This window comes from Juglans regia, chromosome 2, assembly GCF_001411555.2.
Source record: "Juglans regia cultivar Chandler chromosome 2, Walnut 2.0, whole genome shotgun sequence".
NCBI lineage: Eukaryota > Viridiplantae > Streptophyta > Magnoliopsida > Fagales > Juglandaceae > Juglans > Juglans regia.
In genome coordinates this window covers 29840200-29855746 of record NC_049902.1, presented here as the reverse complement: position 1 = coordinate 29855746, position 15547 = coordinate 29840200, and the positions used below count along the sequence as shown (strand labels likewise).

At 39.0% G+C, this 15547-nt stretch overlaps 1 protein-coding gene across 1 annotated transcript; it reads left to right on the top strand.

The window, feature by feature from the left end:
- The first annotated feature begins 2156 nt into the window (after positions 1–2156).
- LOC108980558 (ubiquitin-conjugating enzyme E2 10-like) lies at positions 2157–15547 on the top strand. The gene is made up of 5 exons (XM_018951510.2): positions 2157–2283; positions 2402–2474; positions 5290–5417; positions 14397–14501; positions 15206–15547. The coding sequence occupies exons 2-5, from the start codon at positions 2405–2407 to the stop codon at positions 15347–15349; spliced, it is 447 nt and encodes a 148-aa protein (XP_018807055.1). The 5' UTR covers positions 2157–2283; positions 2402–2404; the 3' UTR covers positions 15350–15547.

Genomic DNA, 15547 nt, shown 5'->3' with positions numbered 1-15547 from the left:
GATAGTTAAGGATGCCCTGTTTAATGAGGAGGCCAGACGAAAGGAGACAAGCATGAATCAATCTTATGTGCTTCTCACCGAAAGTAGAGAAAGGCCTAAAGGTAATGATAGAGGGAGAAGTGGAGGCAGAAACAGAGGGAAGTCTCAGCCACGTGGAAGGTCCAGCAGTAGCAGGAACCAGCAGACGAGTAACATGAAGTGTTACCATTGTGGCAAAGAAGGCCACATGAGGAAACACTGCCGCAAATTTTTAAGGGAGCAAGGTCAAAGCAATAAGCTGAAGAAAGAGGATTATAAGATACATTGTGATAGTCAAAGTGGTCTAAACTTGAGCAAGAATTCAATATACCATTCACGAACCAAGCATATTGACATCCGCTATCATTGGATACACGAAGCGATGGAACAATAATTGTTGAAGTTTGTGAAGATCCATACGAAAGAGAATCCAGCGGATATATTGATGAATGTGGTTACAAGTGAGAAGCTTGAGTTATGCATAGACATATTTGGAATGGATAGCATCTAAGTAAATGGGCATGGAGGGGGAGAATTGTTGAAGTCCCTGCCCAAGCAAGCAGTCAACAATGACTGCTTGCTGCTCAACCTTCAGCGGGTAACTGCATTTGCAGTTACCTATTGAATGCAAATTAAATGCATTCATACGTTGAGGCGCCTATAAATTGAAGTACCATGCGAGAGTTTCAGATACACCCAAGAAGAAAAGAAAAGAGAGAGAGTCGAGAGAGTTCTGAGATAAAAGAAGAGAGTTGAGTTGAGTGAAGTGCGATCTTCTTTCTCTGTAATATTTTTTTGTGTTCCATTATTTATTAGTGAAGTTCATTTCTATAGATGTAGGCAGTTGCCGAACCACGTTAAATTCTTGGTATTATTGAGTGCATGTATGTACTCTTTTATTTTCACTTTTATTTCTTCTACTGTATTGATTTTCTCAACAGTCAACATATGCGTATTTTAGACCTCAAAAATGACAAAGGGTGAGTTGAAGGCAGTAACGGAGGATCCGACATAGATTGACGGTTAGAAAACCGAATCCATTCGAAGGTTACCTCATAATGGCAATTTAAGTTGTAACATTATATTATATAAGGGGTTTGTTTGAAAATATGCGATGGTCTTTGACTTTCAATCTTCTCTCATTTTAGAAAAGAGAAATTGAGAATCTCCTTTAACCAATTCAAAAGAGAAAAGTGCAACGTCGTTTAATTTACTACAACTTGCGGCTTTAGGACTACAGTTCCTATCAAAATCACCAATTTAAGTAGATCCGTCCAATTTATTCAAGAAAGAAAGAAAAAAAAAAAAAGGGTGGAACCAATACTTTTTAGAGAAATAATACTTATAGTGATGAGTGTGCAAGTGCCGTATAGTCGTTTTGAAAAAAATGAATAAATATGAGACTCACATAAAAATGAATTAATTTTTTAATAGTAGATCCTATTCTTTTTCAAAGCGACTGTACGACATTTACACATTTCATGACTATACGTAACATTGCTCTACTTTTTAAGAGTAGTGCTAGTGTTCTGCCAGCTTTGACATTTGAGCGTGCCCACTATTTCAAATCTTATTTCTTATTTTTTTTTAATATTTTAAAAAAAATAAAATATATATAAATATAATAATAATCATTTACTTAATCAATAAGTAAAAAAAATTAAATATACGAGCAGTCAAAATAAAAAAATAAAATGAGATGATATAATAACATTAATCATTATTTAATTCCATTTTAACACCAACGTTCCCTACTCCCAACCGAGCCAACCCAACGATTCCATTTACTTAATTAATATAAATATGCTTGCTTTTCAGGGAAGGAAAAAAAAAATATTACGTTATTCTTGTGTCTTAATTTTTGTTCTATTTCTAGTGCTATACTATAAAAAAACTTATATAAATAAAGTTACAAATTAAAACTAATACATTAAATTTATTTTGTAATAAAAATAATTTTATAATCTGATTTATCACATTAAAATATATAAATTTATTTTTATAAAATTTTTTTATAATTAAAATATTTAACTTTCGTAATTTTTCTCTCTTCATTTTATTATTGTTTTTATTTTTATTATTATTAAATTGTGACGACATTCTAACGAAGATTTTGACAGCCCAGTCGTCCTTTTTTAATTTAGCTAAGCTTACCCCTTCGATTAGCATAATATATGAAACTCCAAGTCCAAATTCCCAACGCACCGGAAGGCTTTTCTCTCCCATTTTCAGAACCTAATAGCAATCAGGCCGGAGGAATCTCACGTATGCTACTCTCTCCCTCTCTCTCTCTCTCTCTCTCTGTACATGGCTTTATAACACGCAATATGATTGCGTATTTGTACGGTTTAGCTGAGAGGATCTAGGTTTTGGAAATTCGTAGGTGATGGCGTCGAAGCGAATCTTGAAGGAGCTCAAGGATCTCCAGAAGGATCCTCCTACGTCTTGCAGTGCTGGTACTACCTTCTTCAACTTCGATCCGCATTTTTTATTTTATATATACATTTTTTTTTCATTTCTTCTCTCTTTATGTATTTGATAAATTCTCATGATTTTTCATCTGCTTGAGTTGTGAGCTTCCTGTAAATTTGAGAGGCCGATTTATTATTTGGTTTTGGAGACTCAAGATGAGCTTTGTTTCTGATGCTGTAGGCCCGTAGGGTTGGCGATAGAGATACGATCTTTTAATAAGTTTGATGTTTGTGTGAATGACTTTTTTTTTTGTGAATTTTGTCGGTGGATGCTGATATTTTTAATGCCAACTTTGAAGGTTTGGGGAGTGAGATGAAAATTTTTGGTTTTAAATGAAAGTTTAAAATATTATTATTGTTTTGGGATTTGAAAAAAAATTGAATTGAGATTTGAAAAAATTGAATTGTTTATTATATTTTATGTGACAGTTTTGGAAAATTGTAATGACGAGATGAGATTAGATGAGAATTTTGTGTCTCATCCCATGCCCCAAACATATAATGATCGGTTGAGCTTTTCCTGTACTTTCCTGTACCTGTACTACTTCTCTTTCTTTTTTATGGTTTTCTTTGTCATTGTCTTGGCTGTATAAACTGCATAACTTGTTTTTCTTTTTGGCACCTGATCAGAATCTCTTCTAATTTCGGGGGTGCACAGCCTCTCGATGAGGAGTTTCCCACAAGTGCACCTCCTTTAATTCAAGGGGAAATTCCCCAGTCCGATAGGCCCAAGAAATTGTTTGCACCCAAGGTTCGAACCTTAGATCTGGAGAGAACATACCACCATGATCAAAGCTCTTACCGCTTGTTATTCAGCAAGAATGGCCATAAAGATATTTTATGATGTTTATTAGGAGAGTGCATTTAGCTATTCATGATACGAGCAGGCTTTAATGTCTTTTCATATTGCAACTGAAAGTAAAATATGAGAGAAGAAAGAGTGGTGTCCCATGGATACCATACTCTCTAATTAGTATTCAAGTGAATAAAGCCTAATCCCATTTTTTTTTTTTTTTGCATTTAACCATACTAATCTGTTTTGTCCTCACGCTCTACCAAATGCCTGCATATATGTTCTTCATGGCTTTCTTGACCATTATGACTCCCTTGTAGTACCTTTATCTTAATTATAAAACTTCGTTTGGTGCAATCATAAGCTTTGAATGGATTCTCAAAACTTCTCACAATTTCCTTCCGAAACATCTCTTAGATGCAAAACATTTTTCAATTTCAAATTTTCAACTTTTTCATCTAATCATTACCTAATCATTACCAATTTTACAAACTTAAAAAAAAAAACACAAAAATCAATCCAAAATTTTCAACCTTCAAAACAAAAATAAATTAAATTACATTAAAAAATTGTATTCAAACAGTTTTTTTAACTTTATAATATTTTTATTCAAAATTTTCTCCCCTTTCCCAAAACCCAATAAAACATCTTAATTCAAACCATTTCACTACTATTCACATACGATTTCACTACTATTCACAGAATTTTGAGATATTCCAAGTGTCCAATCAAGCCCTAAGTCGTCCTAGTGAAGAAATAAGATGGTATGGGGGTGAGATATCTGTGAGGAAAGCATACATTTGTTTCTTTTGAGCCAATTAAATTAATTCATTACTGTTAGAGTAAATATAGGTCTTTTTTAATAGAGGTTGGACATAATCCAGCACGGGTATCTAACTTATAAATTTGTTAAAGAAACCATGTGTTTTCTATCAGTGAAGCTCTCTACATCTAATGGACCTTTAATATAAAACCTACATTGCCATAAATGCAAATAAGATAACAAGGAGCATCCTAGACATTGTCTGTTATTCTAAGAATTCTAACACATTGTTGGACTGGGAAAGATTTATACTAGTTGGTGTTCATTGAGCTCTGTTTCATCTGTTTTGCCCCTACCCAACAAAAAATAAAAAAACAAAAAATTGCTAATTCTGATGCATTCATGCTGTCTGTGTTTTTGTTGCTAGTATATGGCTTCCAGTGGTTGCAAACTAATGTTACCCCCAAGTTTAGAGATCATAACAGATATTGATTGTTCATATAAGCCAAAGTATATTGCTGTACTATGATATAATTGAAGTAGAGATTTTTAATGGAGTTTTGTAGAATCAATGAAATGTTCAAATTTCAATAATCTGTTTTATAGCATAATATAAGGATATTGAATTGGAATTATTGAAACTGATGGGTAGCATGGCATTTCCTCATGTGAAGTCTTCTTTTTTTTTTTTTCATTCTTCTGTTTCTATTCGTTCGGATCTCTTCTGTTTCATCAATTTTGTCTCGATCCTCCTCTTCTTCTGGAAAAGAGAACAAGAAGGATCTTCTTCATTGGATTCCTCTTATTCCCATTTAGTCCCCTTTGTTTTGGAAGTTGTTTCTATTTCTACATCTATTTCTCAATTCTGACACAAGGCACATATAAGATCTAATAAGTGTATATTAAATCTAATAGCATTATTTTGGTTGGTCAATTGGTCACATTTGATTCATGAAATGGGTTGGATTGGTATTATTAGAAAGTAGGCCGTAGAAAGTAGGTCGTTCACTATGTGCGTAAGAATTCTATATGAGTGCATCCTTTTCTTCTTGGTAATTAGTCAGTTTTATGTTTCTTATCATTTATATATGCCTTGGTATATTCTAGCCTTTTTTACTTCTTTTGCAGTCCGGTGTTTTTTCCCGCACATTATTTTCAATCTTCAGATACATTTATTCAAGTTTACCTGTGTATTATTTTATTCACTGTTATTGTCTTTGTTTGTTTGGCATCTAAATCCTCAGGCCCAGTTGCTGAAGACATGTTTCATTGGCAAGCAACAATTTTGGGTCCTAATGAGAGTCCATATGCGGGTGGAGTTTTCCTAGTCACTATTCATTTTCCTCCAGACTACCCATTTAAACCACCCAAGGTATGTAATTGTTTTTAATTTTTATATCAATTAGCTGCTTTGCTGCATTTGTTAAAAAGGCACAAACAATATATCCTCTCTGATATCAATTTTCATATAGATAGCAGGTATGCACATATGGTCATTTTTATGTTGGGATCATTAGTATTAGTATTCAAAGCCTTTACGTATTGCAGCAAGTGTCACAAGGTAGAAAATCTTTGTAAGCTTATACATGTACTAGCTTGTCGGGTCTGTACATATGTGATGCCCAATAGACTAGGGTATTTGGGCTTACAAACAGTTATTAAATGCAATCTTTGCCTTTTTTATCAATTAGGCTTATTGATGCAATGAAAATATCATGAGATTTGTCCCAAATCTCTTGCTTGGGGTTGCACTCGCAGTCTTACACCAGCAGATGCTTTAACATGAAGTTTGGGGAGAATCTATCATGTATTTCCAACAATCTTCCAGACATTGTAGAAAGAAATTGGTGCCTTAGCAATTCATTTAAAATTTTTGAACTCATATATATATATTCAAATTTTAATATTAAGAATACTAAAATTTTTGTCAGTTAAGATTTCTGCTCAATCAGTTTGCAGTTTCTTCTGCTAAATAAGCTTAAATATTTTTAATTTCATAATTGAGATTTTAGAACTGCATTGTGGAGAAGGGATATAGAGTAAAACTCCTTGCCATCAGACTTACTTAAAAAAACTGTGTGACATCAGAATTCACACAAGGCTTTTTGTTATTCATATTAGATTAGATTTATTATTCATGCCTGTTTATAGCATAAAGAGGATTTTCCATGTAGGTCTATCAGTGATAAAGTAGATGTTAATTAAAAATACTTTACTTTTCCCGTTGGTAGTATTTGTTCATTTGATTCAATCACAAGTAAATCATACACATGAAGTGAGAAATTCTCATCCTTATTATTTTTTAAAAGAAAAGTACTTTGGGTCAAGGAAAGAGAATGAACTTCAGTGTCAACGACTCATCAAGGAAAAAGAAAATAAAAGAAAAGCACGACAGATAAATGCCAGAAATGTGCTGTTTTGTTACCTAATTAGGATGTGCCACATAAAACAAGAATCTCTTTCTGAGCCATATGCTGTGGTCATATTCCAATATGTAGGATGTAAATAAGGAAAAAAAAATTAACATGCATACAACTAAAAAATCTTCAAGAACCTCAACAAGTTCAAAAAAGAGTGAGCTAGAAGCCGTCATCCAATCAAAAAAAGACCCCAAGAACAAAGCTTCTTACTCACTACTGGTGGTTGACACCCTTTTATGTGAGCACATTCCTATCTCTTCAAAGATACCACATTACGTACAATGGAATTGCCTTTCGACATTCACCGCTGTGCTGTTGACCAAAGAAGTGTCCATTCCAACTTATAAATGTTAGGGACCCCGGTCTAGTCCCTAAACACTTGGTTCGCCAATCCAATAGTAGCCTTGAAGTGACCGAGTCTAAGTCCTTCTCTTGCTTGGTCCACGTCCAAAGATGGTCAAGATGACCAATGTGCCAATATGGGGTTGTGTATTTCGGCTAGTAAGAATGTGGGATATTGGGATTGGATGATGGAAGTGTAAGGTAGGATGATGGGATGATGCACGGCAATGATGTGGTTTAGGGTTTCCCGAAATGGGTAAGGAGGTTGGCGGCTAGGGTTTGTCCAAAATGGTAAGGGAGTGTGGCGGTTAGGGTTTACCCAATATGGGAATGAGTGTGGCGGCTAGGGTTTGTCCTAAGTGAACAAGGAGTGTGGCGGCTAGGGTTTCCAAAGTAGGATAGTGCAGAAATTAGGAAAGTTTCCTAATTGATTGAGCTGAAAATGGAAAGTGTTGTGGACGGTTTAGGCAACTCCCAATATGGCAATTGATGGCCGAATGGGACTTGTCTTACCAAATATCAATATTCGGCTAGGGCAACACAAGAGTTAATGCAACTTATGGAAAGTTGAATAACACCTTAGTTGGCCGAAAATGAAGATCAAATGGATTGAATAGCCGAATATAATGAAGAACACCAAGAACAATTCTAAGACACTCAAGAACACAAGAAAGAACTCTTATGTCTTGAATAAAATAAAAGAAAGAACACTAAGATAATCCAAACTTGATTCACGAGTTGCACAAGTATTGAATAACCTCATATATTGATAAACCAACTTGGATTCATGGATTGCACCAAGTTGCATGAACAAGAAATTCGAACTACACTTATTCAAAGAATTGCATAGTGTAATCCTCTTCTTGGGATCAACGAATGTCACCCAACAAGCCTAAGTGCTAAGGCACCGAAATTGACCTCTCAAACAATAATGCTCTCTCTAAGAGTTTTGAAGCCTTGGTTAGCCAAGGAGATCAAATTGAAGCAACTCACTAGAATCCAAAAAGTAATGAGGATGGCCAAAATCCTTGAAGAGAGTGGTACCATGGAGAGGAGATTTTCCAAGGATGTGGGGAGTAAAGCCTCAAAAACTTTACAAACCAAAGCACCTTGGAAAACTAAGGTGGAGATGGAGGTTTCTAAACCAAAGCCCTATGAGGTTAAGAAACTTTCTAGAGAGGAAGTTCAAGAAAGAATCAAGAAAGGCCTTTGCTTCAAATGTGGAGATAAATGGAGCAAGGAACATTCATGTAAATCGGGTAAGGCCTATGTGTTGATTGAAGAAGAAGAGAATGAAGAGTCTTCACATGAGGAATCCAAACAAGAGGAGGCCGAACCTAGTGGGGAGGAAGAAGATGCCGAATTGTCACTCAATGCTATGTCCGGAGTACAAAGACCCACTTCCATGAGGGTCATGGCATGGATTGGGAAAATTGAAGTCACTTTTTTTGTTGGATAGTGGCTCAACACATAACTTCATCAACTCCAACATTGTCACCAAGGTTGGGTTGAAATCGAGCACCATTGAGCCTTTTGATGTTAAAGTGGCTAATGGGGACAAGTTAAGGTGTGAGGGCCTTGTGAAAGAAGTTAAAATGAATGTCCAAGGAGTAAGAATTGTGGCAGACTTGCATGTTTTGTCACTAGTGGGACTTGATGTCGTCTTGGGCAATGCGTGGCTCAAAGGCATTGGCAAAGTTGTTAATGATTATGAGAAGATGACTATGGAGTTTCGGATTGGGTCCAAAAAGAAGTTATGGACAGCTTTGACCTCCAAGGAGGTGAGGTCTTGTGAGGCTATGATGTTTGAAAAATTGTGTAAAGGTGGAGCTAGTTGCTTTGCCATTATTCTAGCAAAGCAAGAGGCACTTTTGGAGGTTGAGAAAAGTGAAGACGGGAGCAAGAGGGATGACTTGTCCTTGCTGCCCGTGGAGGTCCAAGAAGTCTTGAGGGACCACAAGGGAGTTCTAGAGGTGCCAACTACCTTGCCACCTTCTAGAGTTTTTGATCATTCCATTGCCTTGGAAAATGAGGGCAAACCGGTGAATGTTCCTCCATACCGGCACGCTTATTTTCAAAAGGAGGAGATAGAGAGGCAAGTGGAAGAAATGTTGAAAGGAGGCTTGATAAGGCCTAGCAATAGTCCTTTTTCTTCGCCGGTCCTATTGGTGAGAAAGAAGGATGGTACTTGGAGATTTTGCACAGATTATAGGGCTTTGAATGAAGCCACCATCAAGGATAGGTTCCTTATACCTACCGTTGATGAGATGTTGGATGAGTTGCATGGGGTTAGCATCTTTTCTAAACTTGACTTAAGGGCGGGTTACCACCAAATCCATATGAAAGAAAGAGATGTGTACAAGACGGCTTTTAGAATTCATAATGGACACTATGAATACCTTGTGATACCGTTTGGATTGTGTAATGCACATTCCACATTCCAAGCCGCCATGAACACCATTTTCAAGCCCCTTATTGAGAAAGTTTGTTTTGGTTTTCTTTGACGATATCTTGGTGTACTCCAAGAACATTGAAGACCACAAGTCACATTTGAAGGTGGTGATGAAGATTTTTGAGGAGCATCACTTTTTCATCAAAGCATCTAAATGTGCTTTCATGGAAAAACAGCTTGAGTACTTGGGGCATTTCATTTCAGGTGAAGGAGTCAAGGTGGATCAAAGGAAGATAGAAGCCATGGTTGATTGACCATTGCCCAATGATGTTTCGGCCTTGAGAGGTTTCTTGGGACTAACTGGCTACTATAGGTGGTTTGTGAAGAACTATGGGCTTATTGCTAAGCCACTCACTTCCTTGTTGAAGAAGGATAATTTTGCATGGACCCAAGGGGCAAGAAAGGCTTTTGAGGAATTGAAAAGAGCCATGACCACTACTCCCGTATTGGCCTTACCGAATTTTGAGAAGATCTTTGAAGTATACACCGATGCAAGTGGGGCTGTTTTGGTCCAAGAAAAAAAGGCCAATAGCTTTTATTTCCAAAGTCCTTGGACCTATGAAGAAAGCTTGGAGTACTTATGCATGAGAGATGCTTGCGGTTGTTCATGCCGTGAAGGTGTGGAGGCCATATTTGTTGGGAAGGAAGTTCACTATAGTCTCGGATCAACAAGCCTTGAGACACTTGTTGCAATAAAAAATAGTAACTCCAGAACAACAAAAGTTTCTTGTCAAGTTGTTGGGATTTGAGTATGACATTGTGTATCAATCCGGAAAAGAGAACAAAGTTGCGGATGCACTTAGTAGAAAAGAGGGAAGCTCAACATTGTGGCAAGTACATGAAGAGAATGATGATAGCTTGATGGCCTTGAGTGGGGCCGAATGGAGGATATGGGATAGGATCCGTGAGGCAACCAAGCTTGATGCGAGAGCCATTGAGATTGTAGAGCTTTTAGAAGCTCAAGGTGATGGGGTAATCGGCTTCAAGTTGAAAGAGGGCCTAATCTACTACAAGAACTATGTGTATGTCCCTAATGTGCTGAATTTGAGAAGGGAGATTCTTGATCACTTCCACAATAGTAAAGAGGGAGGTCACTCCGGGTGGTTGAGAACTTATGTAAGAGTCAAGCATTTTTTCTATTGGGAAGGGTTAAAGAAAGCCGTGAAGAAACTTGTGGCGGAATGTGATGTGTGCCAAAAGTCTAAGTATGAGACAAGACCACCATCCGGTTTGTTGCAACCCTTGCCTATTCCTAATTTAATTTGGGAGGATTTGAGTATGGACTTCATTGAAAGGCTACCTATTAGTGGCGGGTTTGAGGTGATTTTTATGGTGGTTGATAGGCTAAGCAAGTATAGCCATTTTATTTCTCTTACCCACCCATATTCAGCCAAGAGTGTGGCCAAGACTTTTATTGATCATGTGGTGAAGCTCCATGGGTTCCCCAAGAGTATTGTCACGGATAGAGACAGAGTCTTCATGAGTTCATTTTGGAAGGAATTATTTGAGCTTCAAGGTAGCAAGTTGAAAGCGAGTTCATCTTACCACCCACAAACCGATGGGCAAACGGAGATTGTTAATAGAATACTTGAGCAATACTTAAGGTGTTTTTGCCATGAAGAACAGAAAAAGTGGGGTGAGTACTTGTCTTGGGCTAAATATTGGTATAACACCTCTTTTCATGCCTCCATACAAATAAGTCCATTTGAGGTTGTTTATGGGAGAGCACCACCTATTTTGGTGAATTATGAAAGGGGCACGGCTAAGAATGAAGAAGTTGAGAATGAGTTGATAACTAGGGATGAGATCCTAAGGAAGGTGAAGAAGGAGCTTGTCAAGGCTCAACAAAGAATGAAGAAATATTATGATGAGGGTAGAAGAATGGTTTCCTTTGAAGTAGGGGACTATGTGTATTTGAAGCTTCAACCCTTTGGCCAAAGAACATTGAGGAAAAAGCTTCATTTGAAGTTGGCCAAGAAGTACTATGGACCTTTCAAGGTGCTTGAAGGTTGGGTGAGGTGGCTTATAAATTGGAACTTCCTCCAAGTTCCAAACTTCACCCGGTGTTCCATGTAACCGTGCTAAAGAAGAGGATTTGGGACCCTAGTCTCATTATGGATGAGCTACCTAAATTTGATGATGAAGGGCGAATGCTTTTACAACCAAAGGAAGCTCTCAATTATAGGGTGGTTCCAAGAGGGACCATGAGAAAAAGTGTGTGGCAAGTTTTGATAAAGTGGGGTAAAGCCCCAAAGGAAGAGGCTACTTGGGAGGACTATGATGACATAAGGACAAGGTTTCCTCAATTTATCCTTGAGGGCAAGGATATACTTAAAGAGAGGGGGATTGTTAGACCCCCACGTCGAGTTGCCTCTAGAGGAGCAACACACGCCCTAGTCATGGTGGGGACATGCACCTTGGCTAGCCCACAACCATGCCTTGGCTCGTGGGGTGACACGCACGGGGCGCCCAGCATGCATGCATGCCTTGGCCCGCGCGATAGCACCCACGGGGTGCCCAGCATGCGGGCTAGCGAGGCTAGCAGGCGCACGGCAGCACGCGCAGCACAAGCCAGCGCACACAGGCGCGCAGCACAGGCGCGAAGCACAGGCCAGCGCGCACATGCGCGCAGCACAAGCCCGCGCGCACATGCGAGCAGCACCAGGCGCCCGCACACCCAGGCACTTTGCAGTGCGCAAGCCAGTGCGCACATCAGTGGGCCGCATGGCCCTGCGGGCATCCATGCGCCGCACAGGCAAGCCAGCCCCCGCGCGCGCGCGCACGCCCAGACTGACCATGCCGCACACCCGCATGGCCTTGGCTTCCCCTGCCGCACATCAGCTTGACCATGGGCCCTTGCCGCATGCCAGCACGCCCACGCCCACCCTGCAGCGCACCAGCGAGGCTAGTGGCACGCCCCATGGCGTGCCATCCAGCGCACGGCTCCAGCTCGTGCCATGCAGCCAACGCCCAAGCCAACCACTTGGGCCATGCCGAACCAACACTTAGCCATGGACCAACCAACCAACCAACATGCAACCACTTAGCCCACCATGGGCCCGTGCATGTCACACCATGGTTTAGTCCATGGCTCTATTTTATTGTTTTATTTATTTAATCCTTTAATTAATTGCTATTTACTTTAAAGGGACCATTTGGGGGTTTCCAAGTTGTAATCTCTAAATAGGACCCTTAGTAATTTCATTCCCATCTTTTGGCAAAACTCTTAGAGAGAGCATTATTGTTTGAGAGGTCAATTTTGGTGCCTTAGCACTTGGGCTTGTTGGGTGACATTCGTTGATCCCAATAAGAGGATTACACTTTGCAATTCTTTGAATAAGTGTAGTTCGAATTTCTTGTTCATGCAACTTGGTGCAATCCATGAATCCAAGTTGGTTTATCAATATATGAGGTTATTCAATACTTGTGCAACTTGTGAATCAAGTTTGGATTATCTTAGTGTTCTTTCTTTTATTTTATTCAAGACATAAGAGTTCTTACTTGTGTTCTTGAGTGTCTTAGAATTGTTCTTGGTGTTCTTCATTATATTCGGCTATTCAATCCATTTGATCTTCATTTTCGGCCAACTAAGGTGTTATTCAACTTTCCATAAGTTGCATTAACTCTTGTGTTGCCCTAGCCGAATATTGATATTTGGTAAGACAAGTCTCATTCGGCCATCAATTGCCATGTTGGGAGTTGCCTAAACCGTCCACAACACTTTCCATTTCCAGCTCAATCAATTAGGAAACTTTCCTAATTTCTGCACTATCCTACTTTGGAAACCCTAGCCGCCACACTCCTTGTCCACTTAGGACAAACCCTAGCCGCCACACTCATTCCCATATTGGGTAAACCCTAGCCGCCACACTCCCTTACCATTTTGGACAAACCCTAGCCGCCAACCTCCTTACCCATTTCGGGAAACCCTAAGCCACATCATTGCCGTGCATCATCCCATCATCCTACCCTACACTTCCATCATCCAATCCCAATATCTCACATTCTTACTAGCCGAAATACGCAACCCCATATTGGCACATTGGTCATCTTGACCATCTTTGGACGTGGACCAAGCAAGAGAAGGACTTAGACTCGGTCACTTCAAGGCTACTATTGGATTGGCGAACCAAGTGTTTAGGGACTAGACCGGGGTCCCTAACATTTATGGTGCTTTCATTTACATCCCAAACAATTAGGAAACTTTCCTAATTTCAGCCCTATCCCATTTCGGCAACCCTAGCCGCCACTCTCACTATCCCACTTTGGTAACCCTAGCCGCCCCACTCATTTCCATTTAGGACCAATCCTAGCCGCCCATGATACCTTCCATTTACATCCCAAACAATTAGGAAACTTTCCTAATTTCGGCACTATCCCATTTTGGACAAATCCTATCGCCACACCTACTTACCTTATTGGGCTAACCCTAGCCGCCCCATCCTTTTCCCATTTTGGACAAACCCTAGCCGCCACATCTATTTACCATATTGGGCCAACCCTTGCCGCCACACTCATATCCACTTTTAACAAACCCTAGCCGCCAACCTCACTATCCATTTCGGGAAACCCTAAACCCACACCATTGCCGTGCATCATTGCCACCTTTCTAACCATACACTTCCATCATCCATCCCCATCATCCCACTCTCTTACTAGCCGAAACACTTAACCTCACAATGGCATATTGGTCACATTGACCATCTTTGGACGTGGACCAAGCAAGAGAAGAACCTAGACTCGGTCATTTCAAGGCTACTATTGGATTGGTGAACCAAGTGTTTAGAGACTAGACCGGGGTCCCTAACTTAACTACATAGAAGTAAATGTAATTCTACATGATTGGGTTTGCAAATCGTAGTGCATGCTACCTTCAACTTCTCATCTATCAATTGTTAGTTATTATTGTAAAAGCCTACAATTCTTTTCCTCCCTTTCTCAGTTTGTGGTGAAGGGATGGAAAAAAAGGGAACATCTATCAGAATTGTAACTGTTAGCTGTTAGTTACGGATTAGAGATTTGGTTGGTTAGTTAACAGCAGCTCAAGCCTCATGCAGATGCTTCATACGAAGTTTATGTACATATACTTCATATGCACAGAATTGTAACTGTTAGTTGGATGGTTTGGTTTGTGCAGGTTGCTTTCAGGACGAAGGTCTTTCACCCCAATATCAATAGCAATGGGAGCATTTGTCTTGATATTTTGAAGGAACAGTGGAGTCCTGCCCTCACCATATCCAAGGTTATTGTTTTAGTCTAAACAGGCCTTACCATAGCTAATGATGCATTCCATCTTTCAGATATAACTCGAGGTTCATTTAAATGTACTGTCTTGTCTTAATATGAATCTTCCCTTATATATTGAGCCAAACCAAAAAAAAAAAAAAAAATTGTCACCCATTTTGAAAGCTGATAGAGAGAGATTGAAAATTAACGGTCTAATATTTTGAAGATGATTTCGTAGCATCAATTTTGATGATGAGTCACCATTCTTTCTGAGGGCCCATTCTAAGACGGAGTGTTCCTTGGATGCCAAAGAAGACAGAAATAATATATTCGGTTTCCTCCATTGTCTTGAATGTATGAAAGAGAGATATGTGGCCATTTTTCAATTAAAAAAAAAAAAATTTTTTTAGAAAAATATCACTCCCAATCCAACATCTAATACCTTTGATTGTTTTAGAAACTTTTTTAGAAAGATAAGCTCTGTAGTTGTTTTTATGCTCTACTCAAATACTGTTCCATTTTGCACTGAAATTACCTTACACCTGAATTTTTTAACGACCTGATTACATAAACACAGGAGTTTCTTCCAGTTGGACCTGAAGTTTGTAAAGAGAAAATGACTGATGATTCCATTTTTGCTGTCCTTCGATAATGCTCGTGTTTTAGCTTGAGAGATTGTTTATTGATTTTTATTTTTTATTTTTTATTTTTAATGCTCAGGTGTTGCTGTCTATCTGTTCACTCCTGACGGACCCAAATCCGGATGACCCTCTGGTGCCGGAAATTGCCCATATGTACAAGACTGACCGGAGCAAGTACGAGACAACTGCAAGAAGCTGGACCCAGAAGTATGCTATGGGTTAGTGGGCTGCTTTGTGTGGTATAGGAGAGATCTGCTTTCCCAAATGGCTTTGGTCTTTTTAAAGTATTGAAAAAAGTTGGACGGACCATTACGTGCTATGCTCGTAGGGTGTGTGGGCCTTTGGACAAATGAAAAAGTAAAATAATATACCTTGTTTGTTTATTGATGTTCTAATTTAAGCTCCTAATATCAAACTCTCA

Bases quoted from the DNA above. Each gene is read 5' to 3' on its own strand.
- LOC108980558 (XM_018951510.2), top strand. From the start codon at position 2,405: ATGGCGTCGAAGCGAATCTTGAAGGAGCTCAAGGATCTCCAGAAGGAT. The intron at 5,418-14,396 runs GTATGTAATTGT...TGGTTTGTGCAG, and splicing joins ACCCATTTAAACCACCCAAG to GTTGCTTTCAGGACGAAGGT. The intron at 14,502-15,205 runs GTTATTGTTTTA...TTTAATGCTCAG, and splicing joins CTGCCCTCACCATATCCAAG to GTGTTGCTGTCTATCTGTTC.